The 25232-nt window shown below is 38.9% G+C and overlaps 2 protein-coding genes and 1 long non-coding RNA gene across 8 annotated transcripts; 1 reads left to right on the forward strand and 2 right to left on the reverse strand.

Moving 5' to 3' along the window:
* The first annotated feature begins 523 nt into the window (after positions 1–523).
* LOC113778864 (50S ribosomal protein L4, chloroplastic) lies at positions 524–2304 on the forward strand. Its single transcript, XM_027324389.1, has 2 exons — positions 524–1563; positions 2035–2304. The coding sequence occupies exons 1-2, from the start codon at positions 696–698 to the stop codon at positions 2064–2066; spliced, it is 900 nt and encodes a 299-aa protein (XP_027180190.1). The 5' UTR covers positions 524–695; the 3' UTR covers positions 2067–2304.
* Positions 2174–2654, reverse strand: LOC113778874. The gene is made up of 2 exons (XR_003469345.1): positions 2496–2654; positions 2174–2452 (listed from the first exon to the last, which is right to left on the reverse strand). It is a non-coding gene; the product is annotated as an uncharacterized LOC113778874 (long non-coding RNA).
* An 816-nt stretch (positions 2655–3470) lies between these two features.
* Positions 3471–15253, reverse strand: LOC113778840 (phosphomethylpyrimidine synthase, chloroplastic). 6 transcript variants are annotated; one of them, XM_027324377.1, is made up of 14 exons: positions 14174–15238; positions 13477–13542; positions 13254–13388; positions 13076–13141; positions 12473–12658; positions 12251–12337; positions 12052–12165; positions 11811–11935; positions 11585–11697; positions 7022–7331; positions 6707–6834; positions 5700–6526; positions 4626–5307; positions 3959–4209 (listed from the first exon to the last, which is right to left on the reverse strand). In XM_027324377.1, exons 1-13 carry the CDS (start codon positions 15044–15046, stop codon positions 4645–4647), a joined length of 3693 nt encoding a protein of 1230 aa, XP_027180178.1. In that variant the 5' UTR covers positions 15047–15238; the 3' UTR covers positions 3959–4209; positions 4626–4644. The 6 variants fall into 6 exon arrangements, 4 of the variants coding, with proteins under 4 accessions (XP_027180178.1, XP_027180155.1, XP_027180165.1 ...); XM_027324346.1 differs by lacking the exons at positions 3959–4209; positions 4626–5307; positions 5700–6526; positions 6707–6834; positions 7022–7331 and adding exons at positions 9450–10133; positions 10514–10637; positions 10722–11042; positions 11187–11312 and having other exon boundaries at positions 11589–11697; positions 14174–15253; XR_003469338.1 differs by lacking the exons at positions 11585–11697; positions 11811–11935; positions 12052–12165; ... (4 more) ...; positions 13477–13542; positions 14174–15238 and adding exons at positions 3471–3942; positions 7820–7917 and having other exon boundaries at positions 4106–4209; positions 7022–7342.
* Positions 15254–25232: the final 9979 nt, after the last annotated feature.

A 25232-nucleotide genomic window follows, 5' to 3' on the forward strand; every position in this document is an offset into this window, starting at 1 on the left:
ATCAGAAGTTCATTGTTAAGCCATTTATAGTAAATTATAGTAATTGTTAATCTCAAAAGTACCTTCTACGACATAATGGTATGGTAGAACATCATCATTAGTGCCCTTTGTGTGCTCTGTTTTACCATACCCAAAAAAAAAAAGGAGATTATGGAACGATTTCATATAGATACAATAAAAATGCAAGTATAAGACTAGTAGGAGTATAATGAAGAACTTCTAAAAGTTCAAAGAGGTCATCGTTTAACGATTTCATAAGTATACAAGAAGTCGTGTTGCTCGGTTTTGTTTGTACGGTGTACTTTTTTTTTTTCAACAGCCGAAATCAGACTTTTGTTGAAATATAAACCTAATCCCAGAACCAATACCAAAAGCCGGCAACTCTTGGCACGATCCCAGGGACTTATAACCCAACCCAACCCCAACCCCAACCCCGATGTGGGATAAACTACCTATGGAGGGGAACCTGCTACTAAGCGGGATACTACCACCCAACTCCCTTTTACTCCCCAGGCAATTTGTCTTTTTTCAACAGCCGAAATCAGACTTTTGTTCCCTTCCATTATCACCTCACCTGAACTGCAACAACGGATAGGCCAACCAAAACTTCTTGCAGATAAAACACACTCGCACACAAAAACACACAGCCCCCCCGCCCATCCGCCACCCATTCACCGCCCCCAAAAAAGGGAAAAATGTCAGCCACTACGACGCCGTCTTCTTCCATTTCATTTTTCTCCTCCTCAATTTTCCTCTCCTCCTCCCGCCACCACCACCACTCAGCTAACCTCCTCTGTAAAACCACCCACAAACGTCCACCCCAATTCGCCCTCACCAGCACTACTTCAACCAAAGCTCTCATTCGCTCCGAGCTAGCTACTATCCCAATCTTGTCTTTCGAGGGCACCCAGGTGGGCTCCACCACTCTCAACCTCAAGTCCGCCCCCCTCGACACCGCCCGCTCCGTCGTCCACCGCGGGCTCACCACCGACCTCCGTAACCGCCGCCGCGGCACTGCTTCAACTCTCACACGCTCTGAGGTCCGCGGAGGAGGCGTCAAACCTTACCCCCAGAAAAAGACCGGCCGAGCACGTCGGGGGTCACAGCGCACCCCACTCCGCCCCGGTGGTGGCGTGGTTTTCGGGCCCAAGCCGAAAGATTGGTCGGTGAAAATTAATAAAAAGGAAAAAAGACTCGCGATTTCCACCGCCATTAGTAGTGCCGTTGAGAATACCATTGTTGTTGAAAATTTCGAGGACAAGTTTGAGAAGCCGAAAACTAAGGAATTTATTGCTTTAATGAGGAGATGGGGTTTGGATCCCAAGGAGAAATCAGTGTTTTTGATGACTGAGGTTTCGGACAATGTGAGATTATCCAGTAGGAATATTGGGACTCTGAAGATGTTGACGCCTAGGACATTGAATCTGTTCGACATTTTGGATTCTGAAAAGTTAGTCTTCACCAGTGGTGCTGTGGAGTTCTTGAATGAGAGGTATGGGTTCGATTACAACGACGAAGACGATGAGGAGGAGGAAGAATTAGCAGAAGAAGTAGGAGAAGAAGGTTAGTTGGGCTTTCTCCGATAATTCTCGTTAGCTATAATCTTGATCAATGGCTGTGGATTTGGTTTTACGCATTTGTGCTTGGTCAATAATTCTATTGGTATGCATTGCATTGCTTTCTTTACTGGGAAGATTTGAGTCGATAGTAAGTAAGTACTAGTACAATTCCTTGTTGATATATATTTTGGTTATGTTTTATTAGCATTTTGTTCTTAAATGCATTTCTGATGCTCTATAAGAACTATTATGCGAATTAGCCATCAGAGTTTCTACGCTCCTTTCTGTTCATCTGCTCATGATGATGATAGTACTTTTCAGTTTCACCCAATAAAGGCAAAAAAAAAAAAAAAAAGGAATTTATTATCATGGTAATTGAGTGCTTAAAAGTACTATTGCTGCTCTTTAACTGGAGTACTTCAGTTCAGACCGTAATATTCTAACATGGTAGTGTTTTCTTCGGAATAATGCTCAGGACTGGAGGGAGAGGAGAAATCTGATGATTGAGGCTGAGGGGGATGCGAACAATACTACTGATTTTGCCAAATTTACCAGGACGTTTGCGTTGACATTGCAAATGTATAATAGCAGGCAGTTTGGTTTTGTATTTTTTGGTGTATTTTGAACAAGTAGGGATTTCTCCTTTTTGCCGCATTTGCTCTTAAATTAGATTCCTTCCTCGCGGGAAAAGATCAATCATTTCATTTTGTGTGTAGATATAACAACTAAGTTGTTTTTTCCTTCACACCTGGTACTCCAGAATCCATTTCGCTTGCTGCTCCAATTTAGCCGGGTTAGCTTCTGAAGAACAATTCCACTTCCTGGATTGGATTTGTATGATTCCGTACAGTAGCAAGATCTCCGTTTCTGTTGGTATAGGCACTGTTATGGACCTTCTTGATCTCCATTTCTGTTGGTATAGGCACTGTTATGGACCTTCTTGCTTTCCAACTGTGGCACTCTTTGAAATAAGTGCTATATCTATTTTACTGTGTATGCAAGCATTGAAGATAAATGTTGAACGGGTTGGTGAGACTACAATCTGTGGTTTACTAGGATCGGGCTAGATTGAAGTACCAAGAATTAGAGTTATTCTATCCCAAAAAAAAATAAAAAATAAAAAATTAAGGTTTTAGAGTTGGCTAGTCAACTGAACATTGTGTGACGTTGCCCCATCTTGTGTGTCATCAAACCTGTTAACCGTCCTTCCAAAAAAAAAAAAAGAAACCTGTTAACCGTTAAGCCTCTCTCCTTGGACCATTTCCTTTTCCTGGCTTGGCTGTCCTTGCTCTATTTTGAGTCCAGAAAGATTTTACAATCACATTAGAGGTTCTTCGTATTTGGCACATGGTGCAGATTCAATAAATTTCTGCGGGCTATGCTTTTGCGTTGCCCATCCTAACTGAGTTGGGATTTGGCTTAATTTGGTTTACTGTTTCCAATGTTCGTATCGTTGAGCATCTCCCTGCTCCTTGCTAAAGTTTAACCCTCGTTCAAAATTCATCTGTTGCACTGGGAGGGTTCTGAACATGAGAAAAGCAACCCTCAAGGGGGAAAAAAAAATAAAGAGAGAGTGAAAGGTATATCACTAGACTTGCTGATACAGCCCGAGCATTTGAACAAAATCAAATGTTGGTAAACGCTCTCTTTCTTTCAGCACACGTACAAGCTCTCTCTCTCTCCCAGCAAATATCAGCCTTGTTTCTCTTGCTCCAGTATGACATCTCTTTAGATTCACCCCAGCATGACATTTTAAATTCGTTTTAAGACACTTCCTACGATTGGTAAATCTACACACACTCTAAGTAGACGTTACCTTTTGTTGGGTTGACACGATTTGCAGAATTCCCAGATTACTTCATGGTGGTATGATTTTTGCTGTCAACATACATTCTTCCTATTCTATATTAATAACTGAAAAATCAAAGTCTCAAGTTGAATTGTTTAACCAAGAAATTTCAGGCTTTTGAGAAACTGGATTAGCACTTGTTCCTTCTTAGCTACTTCGAGCAAATACATATTTTCAGGTTTTCTCTTGATTCTGGCTCAATGGAGCGGGAAGACATGGTTTTAGTATACGACCTACATATCGAGGGAGTTTGGCTAACTGTATGCTGGGAAAAAGGCACAGCAAATGTTGGAGTTTATCATTTCCTAGTCAACTTGCCTGGCATGAGAAATGTTCTGACCATGGAGCTAAACCCATCCCACATGGATTGGCAAGGCCGTATCAAGGATGAACTTCCATCCCTGTACAAAAAACGGAAGAGAGAATGCACGCTCCCTACGCAGGAATTATCCTGTTCAGGTTCAAAGGGACTTTCTCAGCCTGTCCTGCCAAACATCCTAACAAAATAGCTGGTGCCGGCAGGTACAGACACCCCTGGTGCTTTTTTGCGTCAACGAAAAGGAAAGCATACTTTGAATAGATAATAGATAATGATGACAGGATTCTCTTAACTGACAATCAAGACAACCTAGAGTCTAGACATTCATCCACAAGGACAATGTCATAAGTTATTTAACAAACTGAACTACATGCTTACCTATTGCTTAAGAAGGAGATCCTAACCCCTCCGGAAGATCTCAACCAGCCAAAGTAGGATGATGCCAATGGAGTCCACAGCCAGTTCCCAATTTTTAGGTTATCCTGCAAAAAGACACCAATCAGATATCCGTTTCAACTCATAAAACATCTAGCAAGGGTATTTTAGAGTAACTTGGAAGACAGATGTTTAAAGCAAGAATCTCCAACAATTCAATCACTTGTATCATGAGTCTGACAGTAAAATATGAGTACGAAAGCTAGGAAACCCTAGATATGGATTTTGCTAATGTATCATGCTGAACTTTTCTTCATTATATGATGACCAAGTGCAATGTAGATTTCTTGAAGATTAATTAAGATGACAAAACATGACTGGGAAATGTAAGCAGAAATTTTGCACCTAATATTTCACACAGACATTGGCCCGTAGTCTCACAAGACGAGATTTCTTATCATTATCTCATTTTCTATTGAAATCAAAAGAATGACGGACGTAACAAGAGTAAAATCAGTATTACCTTCAGATTTTGATAGACTTCACGAAGTTTCAGGCAGGTAGATTTCTCCACCAATCTCACCATGTTGTTCCCCACTCACAGTTTTCTTGGCAGCCAAGAACTCAGCACTCATGGCATCCATCCCACGCTTAACAGCTTCCTCTGCACTTCCATAACCGTGCTGCTCCGCATATTTCCTGACGTCCTCAGTGATCTTCATAGAGCAAAATTTTGGTCCACACATAGAGCAGAAATGTGCCACTTTAGCGCCTTCGGATGGTAGGGTTTCGTCATGGAAGGACATTGCAGTCATGGGGTCCAATGACAATGCAAATTGGTCCATCCAACGGAACTCAAATCTTGCCTTGCTCAGTGCGTCATCCCAGGCTTGAGCATGAGGATGCCCTTTTGCTAAATCAGCGGCATGTGCAGCTATCTTATAAGCTATAACTCCAGCCTTTACATCATCTCGATTAGGCAAGCCAAGATGCTCTTTGGGTGTCACATAACAGAGCAGTGCAGTACCAAGAGCCCCAATATTGGCAGCACCAATTGCTGAGGTGATGTGATCATAACCAGGAGCAATATCAGTTGTCAGGGGTCCAAGAGTGTAGAAAGGCGCTTCATTACACCATTCCAGCTGCTTTTGCATGTTCTCTGGAATCTTGTGCATCGGAATATGTCCAGGTCCTTCATTCATGACCTGAATAACAAGTAGCATGCTGTTAATCACAATAATAAGCCAACAAACAAATGACCATAAAACAAACAGCAAGATTCCATCAATGCAACTGAAAACTACCAAATATCCACCTTTTGCAGGGAGAGCACGGAAGATTAGAACTACTGCATCAGTTAGTGGAAAATGGCTTGCGGCTATCTTATGTACCATGCAAAGAACATGAAGAAGACTGTGTGACTCTCCAATCAATAGATAGAGGCACCAGTTATGTATAGAGATCAAGATTCATACAACAAGTACCATGATAGAAATAAACTATTTCAAATCACAAACAATATCACCTCAACCGTGTATTAAAGAGGAGCAAAGAAGTATCACCAAAATTGATGCACACCCTGGGATCAAAATTATACCTGTACATCCTTCTCCCAAGCTCTACGAGTCAATTCTCCTTGAGTTAGGAGCTCTGCGAACTGAGCAGTGTCATTTGCATCATAAATGGATCCAGGCCTCAAACCATCACCTATCGATAAGGATATATCATACTGATTGCATATGTCTAATATTTCATCCCAATGTTCGTAAGCAAAATTCTCTTTGTGATAAGCTAAGCACCACTTTGCATGAATAGAACCTCCACGAGAAACAATTCCAGTCATTCTTTTTGCTGTCAGCGGAATGTAACGGAGAAGGACTCCAGCATGGATGGTGAAGTAATCTACACCTTGCTCTGCTTGCTCAATTAAGGTGTCTCTGAAAACTTCCCAGCTCAAATTCTCAGCAATACCATTCACTTTTTCTAGTGCTTGATAGATTGGTACTGTACCAACAGGTACAGCAGAGTTACGTAGGATCCACTCACGAGTTTCATGAATGTGACGACCTGTTGAGAGATCCATAATGGTATCAGCACCCCACATTGTTGCCCATTGAAGCTTATGTACTTCTTCCTCGATAGAACTCACAACAGCAGAGTTTCCAATATTAGCATTGACTTTCACCAAGAAATTTCTTCCAACTATCATTGGCTCTAACTCTAGGTGCTTCTTGTTTGACGGTATGATTGCACGGCCACGAGCAACCTCTGACCTCACAAATTCTGGCTCCAGATTTTCACGAGCAGCACAAAATGCCATCTCTTCAGTTATGATTCCCTGCTTAGCGTAGTACATTTGTGTGTATCTTGGCCCACCGAGTTTCTCCCTCCTATCAACCCAGTCCTTGCGCAGTTTGGGAAGACCTGATCACCAGTACCGTTTACACATGTATGGTTAATTGATACTATGATATCTTGGCCAATCAAGAAGACAAAAGTAACGTACGTTACCAAAAGGACAAAACACTTAAAATATGTCATTCTCCTTTTTGCTGCAGTGTAGCAACAAGATTCCTTGAAAAGAGTAGTAACAGATAACCTTACCACTGTGGGGGTTAATATCTTGGGGGCCACTGGTGTCATAAGCATCAAAATGAGGTTCATCCCCTGATAGGTGGATACGTCGAAAAGGAACTTTAAGTACATTTCCAGATTGTCCATGAGTAACCTCCCTGTGAAGTATACTTATTGCACCGTCAATTGTAAACATTATTACACATACATAGACGACATGGAATGCAAATTAGCAAGTCATCTCCCTACAAGTTTGAACATGCATGAAAGAAATATATCTCAAAATCAGAGCAATATGAAAATCATGACCACTGACAAATACCATAGAATTTGCAAAACACTCACGTGTATTCCTTGGAGCTCCTCGGGAAGCATTCTTCGAAGGATGGGAGAGGGAGGAAATCAGGAGCATTGGGATCCACAGTGTGCTTCCTTTGCTTGGAGTTCTCCTTATTGGTTGTAGGGGGATCAAATGTTAAAGTGGCTCTAACGCCAGACAGAAGGGTCGAACATGAATCCTTCTTCCTTATTCCAGTAATTTGTCCGGTCACATCAAACCCAGGCAAGAAGGAGCTATTCGAGAACTTCATCGGGGAAGAATAGTTCCCATTCTTGCATGCAGCTGGTGTCAAAGTAGCTTGCACTGAAGCCATTTCTCTGAACAGGCTAATAGTGGACAAGACAAATATATAAATAAGTAAAAATGGATGAAGACAGTAATTAGTTGACTACAATTACCAATAATACACACGTTAACTGCATAATCAGGACAGTTTTCCGCCTCCGGAAAAGCAAGGTTATGGTGCAGACAATACAACTTTCAGCAGTAATTGGGATGACTGAAGCAATTTACAATTAATTTCCTTACTTACATGATGGCCTGTAGTGGCCACAAAACCTCAGAGAATCTTCTTGGGTATGATTTTGCAGAAGCATATAACAATTACGGGTTTAAACTTAAAAAATAACAAAAAAATATTACAGGTTTAAACCAAAAAAAAAAGGCAGTGTACAACATTCAACAAAATCATGTTTCACCGAATTATTGAAATTCAAAATTATGGAGTAAATTTCGTTTGCATATATTTGCATAAAATGCAGATATTCAACGACAAATTAAGATTTTTTTGAAAGAAGACGAACCTCACAGTACGATCGCCTTCTTATCCTTTTTCTTTTCACTCTGTGAGAGTGACCACAGTCCCTAGACTCCGGATGAGAGGTCTTTGGTGGTGTGGGGGTTTGGGGTTTTCCATTTATAGGACTGGAAAGTAAAGGACGACGTTGCCAGGATTGTAAGAGTGAGTGCTTACGTGGCTTTCTACCGGACCCCGCAGTTTTAGATATTTATACTAGGAGCCCAACCAAGGAAGAGTCCGTGAGCCTATCCCTGTAAGTTTGATGAATAAAACAGAAACATATTCTCACACCCAATAAAAGTTTGGAATTGACGAATTTTTCTTCTTGACAAGGTGATGGCAAGGCGGAACTTATTCTAAAATTTATTTCTTATTTGAATTCGTCTAATATGTGCAAAAGGAATACGATTTAAAAGAGATTTTAGTGCATACATATATGTATATATGCAAGAAAAAAAGAGAGTAAGTATTGAAATTCAATCCAGTTCTAACAATGCATTTCTCGGATCGAGAAAGGGAATTACTTGACGTTGCATATTTGAACTCATTAAAACCCAATTCGCATCATTATGTTCAAAAAAAGTGGAGGAGACAACGAATGTGTGTACTCCTTTCAATGAAAAACTAGGTCAGTCAAAGAAAAATATATAAAAAGAAATGCGAGTTTAAATTTGGTTTGTAAGCTCTTTGTTTTTTGCGTGGAAGTTATTACTATTTGACATATAATTAATATCGTAGTCCGAAAAAGAAAATCCAAATATTAAGAACTTCAACAACCCTTTCTCAGCAAGGCTTAGTAAATTATACAAAGAGATGTCGTCCAGACGGATAATGATATGATATGATGATGATGGACAACAAAAATTCAAGCGTCCACACACCTTCTCCAGTCCTCTTCTTTTTCTTTTTTCTCCTTCCACAGGACTGTCCACTGGCAAAGAGAGTCACCCAACTTCAGAAAGAAAGCAACATATTGATATTTCGTCTCCTCTGAAAATATCAGCGTGTTTGAATCTCCAGCCTCATCACGTTCAATAATATATTCTGCTTTAGCTCCCGAACCCCACCAATTTCTTCCAGGCACATTACAAGCCATAATAATAATCTCTACATTATTTATACCGTTGAAAGAAATTCATTAAAAATGGTGACTGGGAGCAAAATTTAACAAAATGTGGGCTTGCAAGAGTGGATCCATCCCATCCGAACACCCAATCAGTACCTGATTCCACCTGTCTCAGCTTAAACACAGAGATATGGGATGCTAGACACATTATTATTATGACTTGATAGTCCACCGGAAATCTCTTATCAAAGATACATACGGTGGTGAATAAGATCATTCGCGAAATTTCTGCCATAACCTGCGAATTTTGAATCAAAAACTTGGAATTTTGACACTGACGCGCAACGAGTTCCATCCTGTGAATGTCGCCAAGTATCATAGAGCTCTACCCCACGTACACCTGTTTCTCGTAGAGCTGAGAAGCCCTGAATGTCAGCAAGTACGATGAGATCAACTCCACCCCTGCAAATCTATTTCTTTTATAGATGAAGATGAAAAGCCTTTCATACTACTTGCAAAGTAATTCATCTGCAGCTAAACTTCTTCCATTTTCTTGCTTTTAACAAAGTAGAACAAAGCGCAGTAAGCTTTATTGACTGATTCATTAACTTTGTGCACTAACCAAGTATAATCAAATTACAGTTACAGGAACTATTCCCAGATTGCTGACTACACCACCTTGTTCTGCTCAAATATTACTAGGATGATGTGGAACAATCCTATGGCTTGGGGAATCAACATCATATACATTGGTATCATTAGTTAAGAGTTGTCGAGTACTTATTAAACAAAGCTGCATGTACAACAGAAACTAAACAAAGTTGCCACGACAATCATGTGCCACTTTTCTCTCAATCCATAGATACAGGACACACGAGCAGTCTGCCGTCCTGGTATAGTCAGATATCTCACGGTTGCCTTCTGCACAAGCTATCAAAGGGTACAATTATGGAGGCCAGGGGTGGAAACTAAAGCGAAACCAATTACCTTATGGAAATATATGAGGTTGCGCAGGCAAGTTAACTCCAACCAAACTAAGTCCTACCCTTTCATCTGCTCGAGATGGGAGAATGGATCAATTAAATCATGAACCAAATACAGGGACCACGATTTAGCAACTTTTGTCATCGAGGACCTGTTTGCAGTGGAAGAAGTGACCCTTGCTTGCCCCTAACAAAGTATGTGAGCTCTGCTGGCGCAACAACTAATTTCAACAATTCTTGCAGCTCTTCACCTTCCACTTTTTCCTTTTCTGAAGAAGGGGAAAAAAAAGGATCGAGAAAACTATTTAGCATCTGCCATCCCTTCACAATAATGACACTTACTTTTGGCATGAGTATACCTAGCAGTTCTCACACCTTGCCAGTGAAAAACAGCGCAAATTTCTTACCCTTCCCAACACTGCCACCCACCCACCCTTTAATTCAAGCCTGGAAAAAATACGGATTCACAAACACACACACGTGTGAAAAAAAAAGCCCATTATCTCCTACTTCCCTCCCCCCTTCCGCATTTTAAGTTTTCACTGCATCAATTAGTTGAGTTAATATAGTGAAATGGTTTGATCATAACTTGTGTCGGCATATTCATACAAATTCTATAAGTATAAAGGAAAAAAATTCACGAAAGCACCTTCCAACTTGGCCCCTAGTCCCTCCAGAACGGTAGGATTGGCACGCACAACTGAGAGTGCCACTTCGAGAGCAGATTGCAGCAGTGTTTTAACCTCTCTTTGGACAAGTCCAACAAGATGCCCCTGTTGATGTTAAAGAAAATGAATTTCAGCTAGAAGTAGAGCAAGACTAGAAAATGTCAAAAATTTATGTACAATCTGGAGGACCTGATCCCTTCCCCAAGGCATGGACCCAGCATCTTCAATTCCACCACCAGAAAGAGTTGCCAATGAAACAGGACCTATGGTCTCATTCAGACCATATTCAGCAACTGCCTTGTAAGCCATGTCAGTTGCTCGCCGTATGTCATCAAGTGCACCAGTAGATACACGTCCCGAGTATATTACCTCTTCAGCTGCACGTCCACCAAGAAGAGTAACCAAACGTCCCCGTAACTCATCAATGAAGAGCAAATATCTGTCCTCATTGGTTGGAGGAATATATGTAAACCCTAAGGCCCCTCCAGATCTTGGCAAAATGCTCAGCTTCTGAAAAACAAAAATGCTTATCAGAACCTAACGCACCTGAGGAGTCCCACAGAAAAGGAAATTGGCACACAGGCACAGACACAAAGACATACACAAATTTTTTTGTCGAGGGAGAGACTTTTACAGTACTACTGTAACATTTACCTCCACCCGCGGCTGTCCTGAAAGAAGATTTGCAACAGCAGTTCCAACCACTGCATGACCAGCTTCATGTCGAGCAACTACAGCCTTTTCACCACCCTGTAACTTTGCAGTCTTCTTTTCAATTCCCTGTAAGATTGACATAAGACTATATAATCTCACAACAAAGAAAGCACAGCTCAACATTAGTGCTAAAATTAACCACTATCACACTCAGTGAAATATAATAAATCAGCAGGCGCTGATTGCATATCCCTTTCCCCACTACCAGGGCCAAGGAAGAGAAACAGACAGGCACAAGCCGAGCATAGACTGACATGTGTAGGTAGCCAAGGTACCGTATTTTGTTATTCACTAACATAGCCAAAAGTACACGAGAAAGGCTGACAGCAGGAAACAACTAACCGCTATTGACCTCTCGACAGCTTGAATAAAATCAATTTTCTCCACAACCAGTTTTGATTGTCTTCCAGCCAACAGAGCAGCTTCGTTTACCAGGTTTGCAAGGTCTGCCCTGTACAATGCACAAAAATAGAACATCAGTTTCTAAGTTTTGACAAATTTAGTTAGACAACAGAACGAGAATGTCCAAAATCCTAATTAAATCAGAAAAGGAGAACGATTTACCCAGTGAAACCAGTTGTCATACAAGCAATATCACCAATATCAACATCCTCTGCAAGAGGAAGCTCTTTCCTAGTAATATGAACTTTCAAAATGGCTTCTCTTCCAGTCCTATCAGGTGCTTCCACCTGAAGCAAAAGAAAATATGACCTAATGACTCATTTCTGAGGCAACTCTAATGGTAGGTCTACGTTAAACTTCAACAACCTAGTATTAAAATATAGCATAGGAACATTTTACAAACCATAACCACACGATCAAACCTCCCAGGCCGCCTAAGCGCCGGATCCAAGACATCTGACCGGTTAGTTGCTCCTAGAACTATCACGGCTGAGTTACTGTCAAATCCATCCATTTCCTGCAGCAAATTTCTAACCCATTAATCCACCCAAACAAGCAAAATATATCTGTCAAGCAGGAACAACACCTTCCTAAAACCTTACTGTGAGCAATTGATTCAATGTTTGTTCTCTCTCATCATTGCTGACAATGCGAAATCTACCATCACGGCTTTTTGCTACAGCATCTATCTGCAAATCAAGAATATCGTAAATGATCATCTAATGTGACCTAGGACAGCAAGATGCTTACTAGACATATATAGAGAAAGCGAAACCATGGACAGGTAAAAGACAGAGCTAGATGAAAGGGTGAGCGGAAAAAACCTCATCTATAAATATTATTGATGGTGCTTCTTTCTTTGCTCGAGCAAAAAGGTCCCTGACACGGGACGCTCCCATACCGACATAAAGTTCTACAAACTCGCTGGCTGAACAACTAATGAAGGGTACCTCAGCTTCCCCAGCAACAGCCTTTGCTAAAAGTGTCTTACCTGTCCCAGGCAGACCCACCTGTAAGAAAATGATAAGTGTACTTACAACTGATAAACCAAAATCAAAAGGAAAAACACAGTGATACAAAATGAATGCCTTAGTAATGATGATATAATTTAGAAGGAAAGAGTATAGCTAGTTAGTCGACCATAAATTAGAACAACTAGACCATTTAAAACTTAACAGACAACAATTTTGACAACAGAGAAGAGTATTATGCTCCAATTCAAAGCCAAAATACTAAAATACAGTTTAGTTATGCATGGGGATATCTCTGTAATTAAAGGAAAAGGACTGCTTCTTCTGGTCAACCATATAGAAGGAAAATAACACGCATAGAACTCGAAGTGCAATGAAACTTCAGGCCGCAAAATCATTGTATCCTGAAATCATAAAAATGAAGTTCTTTACTAATTCTTCAGAGGTCAGTCTCACCAGGAGTACACCTCGCGGAGGACGTGCACCAAGTCGTATGTACCTATCAGGATTCCTGAGAAATTCCTGTATAAAAGAGCAGATAAAGATTGTATAGTAAAGAAAGTCCAACTAGAATTAAAATCAGTGTTCCCCATGTGCAACATCATATTGAAAATCAGAAGAACGTTTACAGTACCACAATTTCTTCAAGTTCTTCCTTAGCCTCATCAACACCTGCAACATCAGCAAAAGTAATTGTTTCCCCTTGTTCAGATACTTTGGAACCACCAGAACCGCCAGACTTGCGGTTTCTAAGCTGCCCTGCTGTATGCTGAATGAAGGCATAAAGAAATCAGTCTAATCCTCAGCCCTAGAATTAAAATTCAGAGAATAGATGAATAAGGTATCAAGATTCACACCTGAGAAAAGCTTACAGGGAACCGATGAAGAAGACCTGCAAGCACAGCAATATAGAACAAAGCTATCTGCAATGAAGCAGGAAAAAGTTATACATCATAGAATCAGTTTCAAAATTTTGAGGACAGTGTAAACTGCAATTCCACGTTGACCTAAGAAATTTGCTATAATAGACAATAACCTAGAAAGCATGATTGATAAAGGCAAGAACAAGCACAGCGCCTACTGGCATTTTGGAATGTGGGTGGTGACATTTGGAATACAAGTTGTAGCACGTTAGTGATATAGCAGGAAGGGCCGGCTCTGCTAAAAGAAGGATGTCACAAACTCAAACAATTAAAAATTTCCCGGTTCTGCCAAAAGATTTTACTTCCTATTTGTTATCATTGGTGTCCTCTCTCACACGATGATTCGTAAAATTGAAGTTGCAACCCTCAGTCATTTAATATCACCCCGACAACAGTACCACGAGCAGAAATATCCTCTAAATACAACAATAGCGACAGACATAACGAGGGTGATAGCTCTAGTTTAGATCATATAAATGAATACGCAGAGTCCACATTCAACAAGTGAGCATCCACATGGATGGTGTCTTCAATCCAATATCATCATCTATGTGTCTGTATGTGTCCATAAACAAGCAGAAATCACCACAGATACAGTATTTGGTCCGAAGAACAACACCAAAAAGCTTACCAATGCAGAATTCATGAACCCTCCAGACCTCTTATCTGGGGAACCAAATTCCACATCATTCTCCAGCATTTTCTCATATGGAGTCTTGATATCATTCGGCCTTGTAGTCGTGTACACCACCCTCTTCGTGGGGCTCATGCTACGCAGCAAGGACTCTGATTCCTGCAACTTACTATTCATCTCACTCCCCGCAACACCCAACTCAGCACCCTTCAACTTGAACATTATATGGACCCCATCAACCTCCACCTTCCGCACCTGATTACTGTTAATCTTAGTCAAAAACTCACTATACGGAACACTCACAAACGAAGTCGGAGGCCTAGGCTCCGAACCAGGTAAGGGAATCCCAGGGCGAAGCAGCTTCATGACAAACAAAACGATACCTAATTGCAACAGCAAAACCCCAATTTCCTGTGCTTGAATTATTGGTTGCCATTGCCATTTATTGTTCCCCTTGGACCAACACCAATTCCCTTTCCCTTGCTTCTCCCTCCTCGAAGAACCAGTACCGGACCCAGAACCCGGGCCCGGAGTCGAACCACTTCTGGTTTCACTAGTTTTCGTTTCCCCTTTATCAGCAGAATCGGTGTCGTGCTCACAAGAACTATTGGCCCGAACTCTGACACTATCTCTGAGCTTTTGGAGCTTGGAACAAACTCCCCAGAGATTTATCGGATAGAATTCGAACGAAGACCTAGATTGAGCTCGACACGACGTCGAATTGAGCGTGAAGGAAAACAAATTTGTGTTTATCGCTCCGTATCTGTTACACAAGAAACTGTGATGATATAAATATTTGAGATTAGGATTATAGTTGATGGAAATTTGACTGTGAATAATGGGTCGTAAAGGTTCGAGCGGAGCGGCCATATCCGAGCCCAGAAGAAGAAGCAGAGGTTATCAAAGTGAAAACACAGAAACCATATGTGTGTATACGTACAGCAAATAGAGAGAGGGAGAGAAAGGGAAGAGGGTAAACGATCCAAAGTTTGAGAGAATCTATTTAATCGTGGAGGTGAGATTGAAAAGGAGGTGTAGGCCGTTGGATTGCCGGGAGAGACGGTTTCCGGCTGTAGAATTAGACCATGGGTTAATAGTTAATACTACTTATATATATATATATATATATTTCGTGATACCCCTCTTTTGTTAGTTTGTTTGGGCATGTCGCATTTAAATAAAAATCTTAGGGCGTTTATAATCTTGATCTGTATTTATGCGTTTAAACTGTGGTGGTAGCGTGCAAAGGATCGGGGGAGAGGGCGTGCTAATTTTTTCCCTCTAAGGGAAAAAATTGGATACTGCGAGTCAAGATATTAGACGAATTTCTAGGATCATTTATCAATACACTATTAATAGATATTCATAAATCATCCGTCAATACATTATTAATATCAATATTTATATTGGCAGCGTAATTTAAATATATCATATTGACTTCTTGACTTACCTTATCAATCAACGAATATCAATGCAGTATTTACATCAATAGTAAGACTCGAATGCATTTGTTTTTTTTTTTTTTTGGAGTGATTTGACCTTATCAAATCAACTAATTTGCATTTACAATCCTGTGCTAATAAATGGATTGTGAGGATAACTTGGGCAGATTTTGTTGGTTTGCTGTTATTGACATTTTGTGGAGTGGAGGATTGTTTGACGACCACAAGTTGCCTTTGCCTGAGTTGGATTTTTAGCATGGCGAGGGCCATCATCTCTTGTATCTAACAAATTGTTTTAAACGTCTGTTTGGATTGTAAGTTATTTGGGATTATTTGAAATATTTTTACTGTAGCACTTTTTGTGATGTGATGTATGTGAGATAAAAAGATATTGGGAAGATAAAAAGGTGTATTGGAAATTGTAAAGATGATGTAAGCAAATAAAATTGGGGAAATATGAAGCAATCCAAACAAAGTGTGAAGAAGTTTTCCTGGATTAGCTACGGGGAAAAAAAATGTGAAGACATTTTTAGAATAATTGTGGAGAGGCAGCGGTGGAATTTGATTGCCAGTTTGTTGGTCCGCTCTTTTCTTTCTCAGGTTTGGATATTCAAGGTTGGAAATATTCTCAAAAATCTTTCGTCTTCCATACGGTCGTCTGCCATGGCCCATGAAATGATAAAATCTTATCTCATGGCACGTGTAATAGACAAGATACATACGTGAATAAATGGAGTTATTTCGAATTTCTTCTGACTTTCTATGTAGTAGTGATTGAAGTGAAACTTTCACAATCTCACGAATCTACAAACCAAGAATGCATTCTTTCTCGTGGGCTTGTATATTAATTAATCATGTGGTCTATGAAAAATTTAAAAGAAACCGTTAATTGATTATGAAAGAATCAATGACAAACTACTGGAGAACCAAATACAACTACATTTTTCGCTTAAGGAGAAAAATAAAGTCATCGTTATCATTTTTCTGTTTGGATTGTGAATTATTAGAGATATTTTTACTGTAGCACTTTTTGTGATGTGATGTATGTGAGATAAAAAGATAATTGGGTAGGTAAAAAGATGTATTGGAAATTGTAATGATGATGTAAGCAAATAAATTTGGAGAAATAAAACCCAATCCAAACAAACCTATATATATAGAGTTGAATTAGCGTGCATGTCCACCGCCATGTATCACCGTTGGCCTCGGGATTTAACGTCTCAGTGTACGTTCTTAGTCATTTGTTTGCGTGAAAAAAGGTTTTCTTTTTCCTCAAAAATAAAAACAAAGGTTTTCTTTTTCTTAACTTTTTTTCCCCCTTCATCAGTTGAAAGCAAGCGCATTTCTCAATAGGCTCGTATTACGCCAACAACCATTTGATCTGTTGGTCATCATCAAAACTTCAAGTTTTGGTTGTATTTGTGACTTGTTATTTTGAATGACTTCCTCCAATAGTATTTTCGAGTAGATTATAAAAATATTATCACTGTGAAAAAAAAAAAAACAATAAGCTCGTACTGTTAAGAGAGCCTTCATAGGTTGCGAGTAGTGGAATCAAGGCGTGGTTGCTGCAGATTACGAAAGCGCGCCTTCAAGAGTCACGGTCAAGGTGTTGCGGTCGGTGACCGACACAAATTTGGTTTTTGAACAACCCACTTACCATAAAAGTTGGCTGCAGGAACCATAAAAGTTGCCCGCTTTTGTGGTTTCTTGCTGGGTTAAGGTTTGTAAAATTATCAAAAGTCATTTCTTGGCTTTGACAAAAAAGGACAACCCACTTACCTTTAAACTCGAGACCAAGTAATTTTGAGTTATAACACATTTGCTGATACTTCTTCCCGTTTAGTGAGGTGTAGCCGTCAAAAACAGCAGTATAATATATTCCCGTCATAATGATTCAGAAGGAAATTTTGGATGAAAATGTGCCAACTTAATTTGTTATTCCAGACATCAATAATTAATTCAAGTTTTATGTATTATCTCCCAAACTAGTACTAATTTTACCTTGATCATAATTAAATTACGTACAAAGTGGATTTAATTTGCAAAAGCTGAATCTATCCTCAAAACATGCACTGCTACAACAGTACAGTAGGGATGGAAAAAATATATGAGTGAAGTAGGAAAGGGGATATCCGATCAATAATATATCATCATTTGCTAAAACCGCATTCGCTGTCTATCTCCGCGACTGCCTTCCTGTGCTCTTCTTCTAGTGTATAGTTTAGTTACCACGAAAATAGGATGATGAGTACATAAGCAATGGCCTCAAAGAAAGGAGCCAAAGTAGCTGTCAACCAAAGAAAGATTTTCAAAATTCTTTCATTTATCGGCCTCGAATTTAAAGGCAAAGCCAACGAATTCTTTCTATCCACACTAATTTCATTGCCTTCTCATAGTGTTTCTCATTTTCATAACAAACTCTTGTGTGGTCACTTGAAAAAAATTTTGGAGTAATCGTGCTATTTTCCCCCCCTTTCTCTGTCTCTCCCCTTTTCTTTTCCTATTTCCTTTGGTTCATCTATTCGGTCGACAATTGGGATATTGGATTTATTCCTCCGAGGGTTATTGAACCATTTGAGAACAGAAAAAGCTTTGCATGAAAAGGCGAAATTTTCCCAGAAATAGAAATGGCTATTAGCAGGAAGGACGTTCAAGTTTGCATGCTAAAAGTTCTTTACTTTTCGATCAGATTTGTTTGGAACTGTGTGAAAACTCACCCATATGTTTCATCTACTTTGATATTCCTTGGACTTCTTTATGCATGTAATCCCTCGCTCTTTTGGCTGGTGATATACTTGTCTACATTTGTCTGCATAGTTGTTTCAACCGCTAAATTATATTATAGATTTGGCAATGCCAAGAATCCCAAAAGAGACGAGAAGAATGCTAGCGATGGCGCAAAACCTGTTAGGACGAGTAGACTTGTCAAAAATGATGTGCATGCCCGATCTGTTAGACGAAGAAGATCAAGAGAGACAAGCAGGGATGATTACTCGCAAACAAGCGAGGAGGAGAAAAGCACCGTTTTCTCATCAACCTTTAACCATGGTACGGTTGATAAAAGTGCTATAATAGAACAACAACCGAAAGAAATTCGAGAGGTGGAAGTGGATTCTCTAGTTGTCCACGCTGAATGTTCTTCCTCCAATTGTCTGCGAGATTTAAGACCTGAATTTCGCATTCAATCCCATGAAGGGTCTCAGAGGCTTGATCGCGAGAGAGGCGAGATAGAGACAGAGAGTTCAGAAGGCACAGAAGGGGAAGATGATGAGCGTGATAAAGAGGAAAATAACAAGGCTGTGCAGTGGAATGAGGATGATCAGAAGAATCTGATGGATGTCGGAATTTCTGAGATTGAGAGAAACAGGAGGTTGGAGAGCTTAATTGCAAGGCGAAGAGCACGCAAATTGTTGAGCCTTCAGGTAAGAAAGACACTGATGAACATGGACAACAGTGCGCCTTTTGGTCATATTACCCCTTTAATGGTACCAAGACATAATCCTTCTATCCTCAACCCTCCATCAGGCCGGTTTTCTCCCATGCCCGGCTCAGCTCCTTCTATCTTGGTACCAATGCACAACCCTTTTGACATTCCTTATGATCCACAGGAAGAGAAACCAATTCTTACAGGTGGTAGTTTTGATCAAGAGTTCCTGCCACTGCACCAGAAGGATCTGTTCAGCAGACATGAGAGCTCTAGCTTAGAGTCTTCCTTCCCAGGAGGATCAAAGCAAGATCGAAAAGACGCATCTCAATTTTATGACTCTGCATTCAAGGAGAGGGAGAGGGGTTCTGAACAACATGAGAACTCCGAGTTAGAAAGCCAATTAGGTGAAATGCTACCCTAACCAATCACACACACACGAACAAAAATCTACACACACACACACAAGAAAGACGATGCAATATAACATTGGTTTCTAATCATATGACTCAATCAATATTTAACTGTTTGGATGCAGATCAAAAAGACACTGAGAAGATAATTGAAGTTGAGACATCTCAACCACCAAAGTCTAACTCAAACATGGTTAGAGATCATAGTTACGCCCAAGAACACATCCAGAGCCCTGAACAGGGAGAAGAATTAGTAGATGGTCATCAGGAAGAAGAAAATTCTGAAGAAAAGACAATCTGGATGCCGTCTGACGATTTAAGTGGCAAGTCCAGCACTGCATCGTCGTCCGAAGAGGAAGAACAATTTCCAAGAGTAGATAAAGATGCAATCCTAAAATCCTTGTCATCTCCAGTTTCTAGAAACATTTCCGCAAAGTGGGACAGCAGAAGTGAGATGGAGCATGATTTAATTAACTCCGGTCCATCCATGTTGCATGACAACAGAATGGAGGGACACTTCTTTGCTGACAAGGCTTGCAGTCATACCCCTACTTATTCCATTTCTTCAGACTTGCAGGTTGAGGTTTCCGAAATTAGTTCACCTCCATTAACAGTCGATGGGAGCATCTCATCCCATGATGAAAATCGAATTTCTGAAGGAAGCATGGAAGGAGAAATCACCTCTAGCAGTGAAGACATATCGGCTGCATCACCACATCAATGTGGGGGAGGAGATGAAAAGGAATCAATATTAAAGGACATACACGAGGTTAGCGAAATTGGCACCGTAGAAGTGTCAAACACCAGAAGTTCTGAGGAGCCTGTTGCATCGGCAGGGAAAATGACGGAAAAAGCCCCTAAGCCACTTACACAGTTAACTTCAAATGCTGAGTTACCTGATGCAAGCCAAGACCGTCCATCAGGTTTCAACTTCAGCAGTGAAGAGAATTACCGAAAGCCTATTACTTGTGATTCTAAGAGTGGTGTTGCTGAGAAGCCAGAGGTAAGTCTTCTTTTTTCTTTTTCTTTTTCTTTTTTTTTTTCCCTTTTCAGCATTAGATGGAGTGAGATGAAATCACTTGGAGAGAAAACCATAACATCGACATTCTAGCTTTTGCCCGTCATTTTATGACGTTGAATTAACCATGTTCTACTTCTGATCCAAATATCATTGGGATCAATACGTACATTATATTCTTTTATTGACTTTACTCACTAATTTGAGATTGCGTTAGGTTGTAATTATGCTCAGCATTTGTAGGAATGGCAACGGGGCATGTTCTACCCACTGTTATTGTGTTTTTTTTTTTAGAAAAAAAAATATAGTGTTAAGTATAATTAGAAATTTAGTATAAATGTATTAGTAAATTTAGTATAATTAATTAATAATTTCTATTAGTATACATATACAATTATTAGTATAATTGATAATATTAATCATATTATATATATATATATTAATATGCATAATATAATATTTATAACTAATAATATCATTATTATAAGTTTATAACTAATTAAATTAAATATATTATATATATTTTTTAAATTTTTTTAACGGGTGGCGGGGTGGTACCCCTATCAGTTTCTCTTGTGTGCACCCATCCCAATTGCCATCCTTCAGCATTTGTCCTATCATTTTGTAAGTTTGCAGTCTTTTCTTGGTTTTTTGTTAATAATTGAGATCTAAACATCTCGTATAGATTGATGCTTGAATCATACACAAACAAAGACATAGAGATACAATGTTAGGTACTTAAAACTTATTATTTCTCGTGTCATATGGACCATCAACAATCCTATTTCTCTCAGAATATTGAGAAGGAGGTGAAGAGGACTTGCGGTCATGATGATTCAAATCTGCCCGAAAATAGCAGAGCCGAGAACTTCAGTGTTGGAGACAAAGATAGTGGAACTGATGGTTGGATACAAGAAGGTGGAATGGCACACGCAGAGTGGTCTTTGACGAGTAGTCCAACATATATTGGGTATACTGGAGACCAAGCAGAAATGATGGAAGAGCATGATGAGATATTTGCATATTATGAAGCAATTGGGGAAGATGACAATGTTGGAACCTCTGAAGATTCTGGAGAAGAATCAATTGATATTTCACAGTATGGAAACTTGGACATGGCCACGGCAGTTGAGGAGCATGACGCTCAAGAATCAAATCAAGATAATGAAGGTGGACAACAGACAGCAGAGAGAGGATTCCCAAGAGTTAATGAGAGATACAATGGTCGCCAAGTATCACGATTACTGCCACATTTACTGGTTCGGCAAGTTCCTTCCATTATACCCTTGTCTCCTAGATCAGTTTTGCAACCCAAATTTTCAATTGATCCCTGCTCTTCATCCCACTATACTGACGAAATGCATGAAGAGTTTGGAACACCAATGGCAGAAACTAGTAATATCCTGAATGATGCAAGAGGAGAAAGTTTGCCTTTGAGTGCACCAGTTACCACATCATTGGCTGTGGAGGATACAACATCTTGTATCTCACATGGTAGGGATGCCGTATTGCAGGTCAGTCATCAAGAACAAAAATGCAATTTAAGAAGTTTGTTGTTCTATTTGATTTGTTTCTTATGCAATCATGTAATTCAAAATATGATTACTGGAAGTTCCTGATTAATAATGCATTTCATGTGTGCTAGCTCCTTTATACACAGTAATTAGAATTCTTTGCCTGGATATCTCTCTTTTTCCTAGCCCTTTCAATGACTCCAAACTAGTATATGTCTACAAGACTTGCCTGTCAGAAACAAGATTGGTTGATGGCAGCTAATTATACTTGATAGGAATCCTCAAATCTTTCAACAACTTCTGCCTTGGAAGCCAACAATGGACTTGGAAATGAATGCCTAGTTCATGAATATGACAGGGGACAAACTGATCTGCAAAATTTTTCAACAGCATCAACTGAGCAAGCCAACTATAGTGGATTTAGGAGTCAATGTGGCGATCATGAAAGTGAAAGGGGATATTATGAACTTGGAAATTTTCGTGAAAGTAGTCGTGAAAGAAGCTCAAGTTGTCCTGAATCAACATCAAGTGAATTGAAACCGATGAATGAATCCAGTTCCAGAATGTTGAAAGAGAAAGATGAAGGGTCTGAGGAGCTCTACGACAATGAAGCTCCAATTGCTTTTGCAAACAAGATAGCTCAAGCTCAAGAATTAAGTATGCCAGAAATAAGCCCACAGGTAATCTTGACAAGTTCCTTTACCTTTTGGCTAACGGTTTGTTACTAGATATCCCTTCATTTGAATGTGTAAAAAGGGAATAAGACAATTTTTTAAGCAAAGACTCAAAAACATGCCTAATTTTAAACTTAATAAAATGCCAAATGAAAGCTGTTTAGAGCAGAACCTGTCTGTTCAATAGAATTTCAACTAACTTTATACTCCTTAGATTTAACCATTAGGTCTTGATCCATTGGTCAGGGACGCCCTTTAAAACTTCTCCGTACACTAAGTTGGGGTTCAAATCCCTCCAAGTGCATCTCACGAGAAGCGTTATACTTCTTGTTCTTAAAAAATTCAGAGAGTGTAGTAATGCACTTATCTAATATGATCGTTCACCCCTTAACTATACAAACCTCTTTAGACTCCGTCGATAGTAAGAGTATGAGTAGATTAGATAGTTGTTTTTGCAGACGAAAAAAAAAAGGAGCTTTACACTCCTTAGATTTTCGTTTCAACACTTCTATGCTAGATAACTAAATGTAATATGTATGTACAATAAGAAAGAACACATAATTACCTTCTCTTTTGCCTCTTCTCTACAGCAGCAAGATATGAGTGTATTAAGGTGCAATTCGTTACTACAATACTAACTTGTTCTTTTCCTAAATTCTAACAGCTTAGCTTTTCTTCTTAGAATATTTTTCTAAATTATCAAAACCTGTAACAGTATCGTAGGCTCTCTCTCCTTCCTCTTCTCCTCCAAGTATTTTTTGGTGGTCCAAAATTTGGTTTTATGTAACTGGAACGAACCGAGATAGCATTTACAACAAGCACTTTGTTCTATTCTCAGGAACCAGCAAAACCTCTTGGGGGATCAAGTGAAGTCACATACAATCCCAGGAAAAATGAAATCCTAGTCCAAGAGATGGAAGAAAAGTCAAAAGATTTTTTGAGGAATTTGATGCAAGCTTTCAAAGATTAATTTGACCAAGTTCCCTTGAAAATAAGAGTACATAAATATAAGAACCAACGAGCATGACGACCAGAAGTTGATGCAACAGTGAATCCATGTTGAGAACCCGTCAAAGATTAAGGTACAAACAAATCTTGAGCAATCAGAAACTAATTCAAATCTGTACGAAAGTTGTGTTGACTCAAATCTGTACGATAATTTTGTTGACTCCATCTCTCTATCTATTATTTATTGTATTACTACATAGACTATAAGCACTTTTTGGTCTTAGATTTTATTATACCTAAGTTATCCTTCTATCTTTCAATTAAAATTATGTCAATTTAATTGTAGTAGTAATTAAAAATATGAAACGTTTCAAATGATTCAATCTCAATAATGTTGGTAATAAAAATAAACAAATCCTTGTATAAAACTATTTAGTAATCCTTGTACTCCATCTCCAATTCTTGTATGCATCATAGTATCTTACTTAAAGCAAGTACTCAAAGCAATGTAAACCAATTGCATTAGCTGCAATTTTAAGAGTCTAGAAAATATCAATATCAAAAATAGATGCTCCTAGAGAAATATATAAGAAAAGACTCGATATCCATATTCATTTGATGAATCTTGATATAAATATCACGAAGCATATGTATAATTTATCAATATGAGGAAATACAAAAACAAAAGCTAGAATAAAAAATCAACTATGTCTATTAATTAATTTTTTTATTTTTATTAGTAACATGTAAGATTTAAGAAGTGGGAAGGGGCAAGAGTTTCTTGGAATCTCAACCTTAGTCACTAGACTAAGGTCTTATCAATTTATCAATTGAATTTCAATTGACAACTAAACAACTAATCTAAGATAATTGAATAATATAAATCATTAACATTCTTTATTAACAGCAATAACACTTAGAAAAAATGTAAATAATCGAAATTTAACATCGTACTCATATTATTCACTTCAAATTTATAAATAAAAATTGAAATTTCAATTGAAAAGATATAAAATAGAATAGTTTAATGTTCATGTGAAGTTGTATATAAGGACGGATCATATATTTTATTTTTAATTAATTAAACCGTTCTAATTGTACAATGAAAAAAAATGCTTCGATTGTATGATTTCTTCTCTCAAGTTAAATTGACAAGTTATTTTGTTTACTGATTTTATTACATGGACGCTTGTCTTGGGAGATTGGTATTGATCATCATTTAAACCGTGAGGAATGAATGAAAAAAAAAACATACCTAGCAGAAAACCCTTCCCCTTTTTTCGAGTTCTTTGGGGCATTGTGATTTCTTTCACTGGCTGGTCCTTATTGAATCATCAAAACAAATCTAATCTTTTTATGTTGGCAAACCTCAATCCTCTCCTCTTTTGAATACCTTTGATTACTCCTTTTTAGAACCCAGGCAGACCATAACTAGGGAAAAATATGAGGTTATGATTGTATAGAGACTCGTCCTAGGGATGGCTTTTGAAAACTTATCACTGGTAGGGTTTAAAAAGCATTCTTGGAGTTGCTGGAGTTATAAGGAATTGATATGGATTTTGGACCATCGGATCAGTAAAAGATTAGGAATAACTTCCAATCTTCTAGCTGAACTTTTGG

The sequence above is a fragment of the Coffea eugenioides genome, chromosome 1, assembly GCF_003713205.1.
Source record: "Coffea eugenioides isolate CCC68of chromosome 1, Ceug_1.0, whole genome shotgun sequence".
Lineage (NCBI taxonomy): Eukaryota > Viridiplantae > Streptophyta > Magnoliopsida > Gentianales > Rubiaceae > Coffea > Coffea eugenioides.

Excerpts from the sequence above, each read along its gene's own strand:
- LOC113778840 (XM_027324377.1), bottom strand. The coding sequence starts at position 15,046 with ATGGCCGCTCCGCTCGAACCTTTACGACCCATTATTCACAGTCAAATT. Across the intron at positions 12,659-13,075 it reads CTCCGCGAGGTGTACTCCTG|GTGGGTCTGCCTGGGACAGG; the intron begins GTGAGACTGACC and ends ATTTTCTTACAG. Across the intron at positions 11,698-11,810 it reads ATGACAACTGGTTTCACTGG|GGCAGACCTTGCAAACCTGG; the intron begins GTAAATCGTTCT and ends TGCATTGTACAG.
- LOC113778864 (XM_027324389.1), top strand. The coding sequence starts at position 696 with ATGTCAGCCACTACGACGCCGTCTTCTTCCATTTCATTTTTCTCCTCC. Across the intron at positions 1,564-2,034 it reads AGAAGAAGTAGGAGAAGAAG|GACTGGAGGGAGAGGAGAAA; the intron begins GTTAGTTGGGCT and ends AATAATGCTCAG.